Source organism: Calypte anna, chromosome Z (genome assembly GCF_003957555.1).
Source record: "Calypte anna isolate BGI_N300 chromosome Z, bCalAnn1_v1.p, whole genome shotgun sequence".
Lineage (NCBI taxonomy): Eukaryota > Metazoa > Chordata > Aves > Apodiformes > Trochilidae > Calypte > Calypte anna.
Window position 1 is genome coordinate 18,536,496 of NC_044274.1, and position 8,552 is coordinate 18,545,047.

At 40.4% G+C, this 8,552-nt stretch overlaps 1 protein-coding gene across 1 annotated transcript; it reads left to right on the forward strand.

Annotated features, from left to right (window-relative positions):
* Positions 1–220: 220 nt before the first annotated feature.
* HSPB3 (heat shock protein family B (small) member 3) lies at positions 221–2,515 on the forward strand. Its single transcript, XM_030466997.1, has one exon. The coding sequence runs from the start codon at positions 372–374 to the stop codon at positions 816–818; it is 447 nt and encodes a 148-aa protein (XP_030322857.1). The 5' UTR covers positions 221–371; the 3' UTR covers positions 819–2,515.
* Positions 2,516–8,552: the final 6,037 nt, after the last annotated feature.

The window sequence follows — 8,552 nt, forward strand, 5'->3', positions numbered from 1 at the left end:
AGCAACTTCCACATTATTTGTCTGCTGATTGCTTACAATGACAAATAGCACAATCCTGCAATAATCAAACATGCAATAAAATCTTGGTTTGCTACTTACACATGAAACCTGTGCACATGTTGAAGCCACTCAAAACTCCCACACTATAAATAGTGCAGCATTGTCAGTGGATGAAAGATGAAACAAGCCTCCCAGCACTGGAACACAGCATGGCCTGTTAAATGCTAAGCTCTGCCTGTGCTAAAAGTGATCAGCAACATCAGCTGGTAAGCTAATCTGTGCATAAGACATTCAACTCGGAAGAGTTTGCTCTGACTTTGCAGCTTCTCCAAAGTGACCCAGGAGCAGCAGCTTATCCTCCTGCCTCAGCAATGGCAGAAGGCATTATAAGACACTGTGTGGAAACTCCTGTACGCTATCAAGAGCAGTTTGCTGTCCAAGAACTGGAAGAACAAAAATTGGATCACTCTTTATACGCTTTGCCAGGCCCTTCTACAGCTGCCCTGAGCAAGAGAAGTTGTGCTGTGGGAAGTACAGCTGAGGCTGGGAAAGGTGACCAGGAGGAAAACAAAAGCTTTCAGGTTTTGTTGGATGTTGTGCAGTTCCGCCCTGAAGATATCATTATTCAGACCTTTGAAGGCTGGCTCCTGATCAAAGCTCAGCATGGGCCCAGGATGGATGAACACGGTTTCATATCCAGAAGCTTTACCAGACAATACAAATTACCCAGTGGAGTGGGGAACAAAGACTTGTCTGCGCTTTTCTGCCATGATGGGATTTTGGTTGTTGAAATGAAGAACTCGGTGGGAAAGAATTAGGCTCTTGTCTTTAGTTTATTGGTGAGCTGAAACCATTCTTAATATAACAAAATAATCTAACTCAAGCAATGCTATAGTGTACTAAGCATGTGGCTGTATTTCTATTACAGTAAAGTAAAATCTGTGTATGTTTTTCAGTATACTGAGTTGACCGTTTGATGTGAAATGTTAGACTGCCTGCCTCCAGATACATGTGTTGGGTTTCTTGAATGGTAGAAAATTTGGTCAAAAAAGAGAAAAAAAAAAACCATATATTTGATAATGTATTGAAAATAAAGCACATTTATCAGATCAGTAGGACAAGCTGTATTTCTGAGGAATAATAATTTGTCACACATAGTCATAATCATTACAGAAGCAATAGACAGGTTGTGAGTGTTACAGAAATTCAATTTACTTACCAAAAATTCTGTTTTCTAACTTTTGAAATGTACTACTTCTTCCTTAAGCTCTAGAAAAGCACACAAATTAAAGGATACTATCAAGGAAAAAAAAAAACAAACAAAAAATATTTCTACAGTTCAACCTTGTATACAAAAAACACTTGAGAGATTAATTCTAGAAGTGTGTTGCATGTTTGACATTATAAGAAAGGGAAAAAAAAGCAATTACTATATTTGCTTGAAAGACTAGGAAGAAATTATATTTTCTGTCAAAGATAAATTAATTTGAAAGAAAACTTCCAAAGACATTCTAAAAATTGGTCTTATTTAACATATTCTGCTATGAGCAATTGAAGAAAAAACTGTTTATACTCAAAAGGATAAAATTCTTGCTTGTGAAGCCCCATCATCAAGGCATAACTAGCACAAAAGCCTTCATTCTTACACATTTTAGGTAGTCATGTTTTTCAGTCAGATTAATATTTTATTCTTGTTTCTTGTCAGTTTGTGCCTTATAGAGCAAATTTTTCTGCCTGTGTGTAGTGTCCCTCCCCCTGCACCAACATGGGCTTTACACGAATCTCATTTTGAGTGTGGGAGTTCCTTACTACAGACACTGCTTTAATTTTTGTCTCAATTTATCTCATTTCATCAGAGTGGTAGAGATGAAAAAAATAAATCCACCCACTCTACCTAGTATCTGGTCTTCACAAAATTTAAAAAAAAAATATGCTGTAAGCCGATTTTTATATACATTTGAGGAGATGTGCAGCTGCAAGTTGAACTGCCTCCTTTTATGTGTACTGTGGCTGAGTATGACTGCTGTGCTATGAATAGTAAAGGAATGTGGACTGGAAAGTGCCAAGTTAAATACAGACTCTTTAGGACAGCCATCTGCTGTTTGGACAAATCAAAAACATATTCAAATGGAACTGAATACAAATAACATTTTAAGAATATGAGAAAAATCTGATGAAGAAAACACAGGCTCGCAAGAGCTGAAGCCAGAGAGTTTGCTAAAATGAAAACCCTAAACTTGTATTCTCCACGTCTGTTCATTAGAAAAATTTATATCATGGTTGGTTAGACTTGAAGATATTTTAATCAATTGACTTTATGAAAGTCAATGGCCAAATTCTCACATTTTATTTATCATTTGTACTAAAAGTTGAAAAGAATTTGTACAGGAAATGAAGAATAAGGTCTGATTTCAAATTTGTATCATGTGCAATTATGTTATTTTTTTAATAGAGCAGAAGTCAGGAATGTAATGTTTTCTAACAAAACAAATTAAATACACAATGTTTGTCCCTAGATTTTGACTCAGCCTTTACTTTCCCCTCATAGTATCTGTGTTTAGTCTGTGTGTTGGTTTAATAGGTATTAACCAATCATGCTAGAAAATCAGATCTAGATTTTCAACACTTTTAGGTTGAAAGCTTTCTCAGCCAGGAATCTGATAGAAGATATAACACTGGTTTTAAAATAAAATCAGTTGTAGATACAGGCCTGGCTTTAGGCTCTACATGCCAACTTTATAAAAGCTCACACTTTTAGAATCATGTTTAGACATCATGTTATGGCATAACAGGTGGGATAGAGTTCAAGATCACCACTTAGGAACCTGCTTCAGTGATTTTTGTTTACAGGGAATTTTGTAAATTTTATTACTTAAAATTGCAGATTATTATAAAAATTATTCTAGATATGATTGCAGAGATGATATTCATAGCCCTAGGGCTGAAAAAGAAGCTGTAAAAAAACATAACTGATTTTATTATTTCAAATTAGATCATGATTAAACTACTGGAAACTTGGCAAGGAATTAGACCAGGCAGCCAAAATAATATCGTCTGTTCTATATATGTTAATACCATCATTACACACAGCCCTGCTTATGTACACAGCCCTACCCCACAAAACTGGATGGAGAACTTGGCATTTGGCTGTTGCATATTCTAGGTCTCTTCACATCACGCCATGCCTGAGACTGTACTTGCTCACAAAATCATAATTTCAAAACCACTGGAATGTCTTGACCCAAACATGGTAGGGATGTATCCAGGAGGATTTTAACTTATGTAGTAGCCAGAGCTTTACAAAAGCCTAATGCTTGCTCCATGGTGAATGGGAACTTACACTGGCCCAGGACCAGAGTGTTCATGTAATGGAGACTGCACTAGAGTATGGCCCTGCTGCTGGCTTCTTGACTTTTAGCACCAAGAGCAACCGCAAGGGAAAGTGCTTCCCTCCTTTTTAAAATGCCAATTTATCAAAAGTTATTGGCTCATTTCTGTGCATTTACCAGAAGAGCTTCAAAATACTTGGAAGAGCTTTTCTGAATTGTCTGGAAAGAATAATTTCCACATATTGTATGTGTTTTACTGTTATCATCTGATTAGGACTGCATGTGAATGTCACAGAGAAAGATGCTAGTATTGCTCATGGACATCAGAACTGGGAATTTTTCAACAGCAAAGGATTTCAGAACGCTTACAGCTTAAGACAAGTCTAAAAATGCTGATGAGGTTAAATTAAGAAATTGGTTGCCTACAAAATCCTAGCCCAGAATAAGTTATAAATGCTGCTTCAGCCTCTCCAGAGGCAGGTGTCATGGGGTCTTCTCAGTTTTCATAACTGAGCTGATCAAACTGCTTATCCAAATGGATAAGGATGATTCATGCATGACTCTAAGCACTGTGAAAAATTTCTTCATAGAAGAAAATGTCTTAATATCAGCAGGGTAAATATTTCCATGTGATCCCTGTGGGCAGAAAGATCACAAATTGCTTGGAGTTGTTGCCTTTTTATAGTTCCTACTGCATCCAAGGCATTTGAGATGTGTCTACACAGACTGATACGTGAGGTGCAGTGAACAGAGACTGATACCCATCAGCCAAGCAGTAAACACTCAGCTACATCCCTGGGCATTGGAAAAGAAAAAAAGAAACTTCTGGGGTACCATGGTGGCAACATTCCTGCTAGGATTCATTCCTTCATGTTTTCATAGAATGATAGAATTGGCTGGGTTGGAAGGGACCTCATAGATCATCGAGTCCAACCCTTGAACCACCGTTGCGGTTGCTAGACCATGGCACTGAGTGCCACATCCAGTCTCTTTTTAAATATCTCCAGGGACGGAGAATCCACCACTTCAGTGGGCAGCCCATTCCAATGCTTGATCACTCTCTCTGTAAAGAAATTCTTTCTAATATCTAACCTAAACTTCCCCTGGCACAACTTAAGACCATGCCCTCTTGTCTTGTTGAAAGTTGTTTGGCAAAAGAGACCAACCCCCACCTGGCTACACCCTCCTTTCAGGTAGTTGTAGAGAGCGATGAGGTCTCCCCTGAGCCGCCTCTTCTCCAGGCTGAACAGCCCCAGCTCCCTCAGCCTCTCCTCATAGCGTCTGTGCTCAAGTCCCTTCACCAGCCTGGTTGCCCTCCTTTGGACCTGCTCCAGGACCTCAATCTCCTTCCTGAACTGAGGGGCCCAGAACTGGACACAGGACTCAAGGTCTGGCCTCACCAGGGCTGAGTACAGGGGCAGAATCACTTCCTTGGACCTGCTGGCGACGCTGTTCCGGATACAGGCTAGGTTGCCATTGGCCTTCTTGGCCACCTGGGCACACTGCTGGCTCATGTTCAGCTTCCTGTCAATCCAGACTCCCAGGTCCCTTTCTGCCAGGCTGCTCTCAGCCACTCTGTCCCCAGCCTGGACCTCCCCATGGGGTTGTTGTGGCCAAAGTGCAGGACCTGGCACTTGGCCGTGTTAAACCTCATCCCATTGGAATCAGCCCAACTCTCCAGTCTGTCCAGGTCCCTCTGCAGAGCCCTCCTGCCTTCCAGCTGATCCACACTTCCCCCCAGATTAGTGTTGTCTGCGAATTTGCTGATGATGAACTCAATCCCCTCATCTAGATCATCAATGAAGATATTGAACAGAACTGGGCCCAATACTGATCCCTGGGGGACACCACTAGTGACTGGCTGCCAACTGGATGCAGCCCCATTCGGCACCACTCTCTGGGCCCAGCCCTCCAGCCAGTTCCTAACCCAGCACAGGGTGCTGCTGTCGAAGCTGCGGGCTGACAGCTTTTTCAGGAGGATGCTGTGGGAGACGGTTTTCATTCTTTACTTACAGGAATCAAACAGTGCTTTTTCATCTGAGTAACACTACAGGATCTGGGTTTTAATGGGAGAAGGAATATTTCTGATAATATTGGGAGCACCTTCTTCTTTTGAAAGAGACACAGACTTCTGTCTTGCTGATTCAGAGACCAATGGCTGGTCCCTGTCATCCATAGAACAGCATCTCAGTGGCCCTACACTGTGAATGCAGGGTAGTGGGTGAAAGTGGAGGTAAGGACTTAGAGCTGTATGTAACAATGAAGATGCCTGGGCTGGTCCCAACTGAGCTAACTTTGCCTGAAGTGCTGTCCCTGTGGGCCAGGTCAGTTCCAGAAAGCCCAGATTTCCCATTGGTGTGCTCAGGCTAAAAAATCATCCCTTATAAAAATTAATTTTTACAGAGAGAAAGAAGAAACATGTCATTACAGCTCAGGACTCCCCATCTAGGTTAATGCTAGCATGAATGTCTCAGGTCTCCATGACACAGTGGGCTCTAGCCTTGCCATGGATGCCATCTTTCTCCATAAGAAACCACACTCTTCGGCCACATGGTAATACTGCTGAGGCCAGAATCTTCCTGGGGAACTATGCCTTACGTGTTTACACAAATAGAACTGATACAAGCAGAGAATCATCTACAGTTCCTCTACTGCTCCTTGGAGTGTTGATGGTGCTTTAGGCTGGCCCCAACCCCACTGAGTACCCTTCTGCTGACAGAGGATACTGCTCCTGACCCCTGCCAGAAGCAGCAATGGATAGGTCTGTGTACAGAGATGAGACTGAAGACTGCAGGACCAGGATGAGCATCATGATGTAGCCCACAAGAAAGCGCAGTAGAGGTCTCAAGCAATGGTGGGGAGCAGGAGAACCACTCAAACTGGTTCAGCATCATGAAATCATAGAATCACAGAATGGTCTGGGTTGGAAGGGACCTTAAAGATGACCTAATTTCAAACCCTTACCATGGGCAGGGACACTTCCCACTGAAAGATAGATACATATATTGTAAGGCATAATATTCAAATCTCCTACAAGAAATATTCAACTCTTTGATAAAATTAGCATTTTTAAGGGCTGAGAAATTTCAAAATTACTTCTAAAAGTTTAGGTTGTTAATAGAGAAGGAATACCATACATCTACTAAAACCATAATATACTAGAAAGGAAGAATAAGTCACCTACCATTTTCAGCTATATTCTCTCCAATTGCTCATCCCATCAATTTTCTGATCCATTAATTGTACATTCTTATCATGTAAACAGAGATACCTTGGCAGAATCTCCAGAAGTTTCGCTTACTCTAAGCAGAATTTTATGACAGGGTGTTAAATTGTGGATGCCCTATCTGAACTAATTGCACAAAAATTTCTACATTCAGGTCTTCATCTTCAAGCTGCTTTACTGATTCACTGCAAACTGGTCATCATGTGCAGTCATCCCTCCTGTTTGTTTTGCATGGAGCTGGTTTGATCCAGCAAGGCTTCCTCACTTAAGTGCTGCCATGCAGCCTCCGAGTCCAGTTGGCATTTTGGTCCCTTCCACCACAGTACCAATGGAGTATAGAGCTCATCTGGCTGCTCCTGCAGCTGGCTTAGGTGTCCAAACAGCCTGATGTGAGTGGTTCCCTGCATATGTGTCACTCCACAGACACACATGAGGGGTCTGTGAGGTAAGATGGGATCAACAGATGATTTGGGGTTCAGTGGCAATAATTCCTTTATTATTAGTTCCACTCCTCCTTTTCCAGGATATCCCACTCTCCTCTTATCTTGGACATTGGACTGAGCTACTCCACAGATGCCACAGCAGTGCAGTGGGTGTAGGTTCTAACAGCAGGGATAGCTTTTGGCTGTGAATGAGCTTATTTTGTGTTTGGATGTTTGGTTTAAATAAACTGAAGTCTTAACTAAAAAACATAGCATTACCTCCAAGCTATAATGAAAAATTAATGAAGGGAAATAATTTTCAGAGTGTGATTTGAAAAAAAAAGCCAGAATTCTTGTGCTGTGTGTTACAAAGCAAAACATCAACTCAAGAGCTAGCTGTGGTAGTGACAGTTGTATGCATTTTATTAGTATTTCAAGTACATTTTTTTGTAACTTTACCACAATTATCCAAGTTCTGGTGTCATGGCCAGTATATACTGTACAAGATGCAACATAAATAGAGTCTCTGCCTTAATGTATATATGATGCCTTAGGGTTTAATCCTGGAATTAAACTGATAGGGACTTGATACAGATTACAGTACTCTGAGGCAAATAGCTGCAGGAATATGAACACTGAGAATCATTCTATCATACTACCCCCAGCAGTGTGAGAGAGATCTTGTTTAGTCTGAAATAGTTACAGTGTGGAGACAGTTAAGGTTTCCAGCTGTATAGGTCAGAAGGACCAGTAACTATCCCCAGTGTGATCCCCTGAACACAACCCACAACATCTCACTCATTAATTTCCTCATGAAGCCTATGACATGTTTGAAAAAGAACATTTATTTAAGATATCAAATCTTGTAAAGGCTCAAGTTGATGGAAAACTCATCCTCTCCATAAATTGTGTTACCACAGCCAAGAAAAATAATTTTTTCCTCTAGCCTTCTGAGAATTGTTCAGTGATAGGAATTTTACCTTAAAACTAAAAGCAATAGTCCAGACAGCTTTTGGGACAGCCTTTTTACTATCCTGCTGTGAGTTTCAAAGATACAGAAGTTTAGCACCTGCTGTAAACACCTCCATCGTTAGTAATAGAACACAAAGTAATTTATCAGCATGAAAAACAGTGAATCATGTTTTTCCTCATAGGAGTAGAAATACTTATTGAATAACCTTGGATATCTTTAATAACTCTCCTGTACTACTTTTGGCAAGTTTGGTTTTGTGGGTTTTTTCTTTTTTTTTTTTTTTCTTTTGTCATCTTCATGCCATATTCATCTAAACTATTGTTAGGATTTTGTTCTTCCTGAATAAGTTGTTTCTTCCTGCTTGTTGTCCCACTGGCCATATGATTTTAAATATGCCTTTAGTTTTTTCTCTCAGCTATCCATTGGTATTGCTTATTTCCCTTTTTGCCTTTCACTTGACCTTTTATAACAATATATTTTAAACCTAGATAATTCTGCTTGTATCAATAGAGTTCTGTATTTCGGTGTAGCTAATAAAACATTCTTTGAAATGCATACAGAATGGCCACAGACAAGTTCTGAGAATGCTTCTCTTAGGAAAT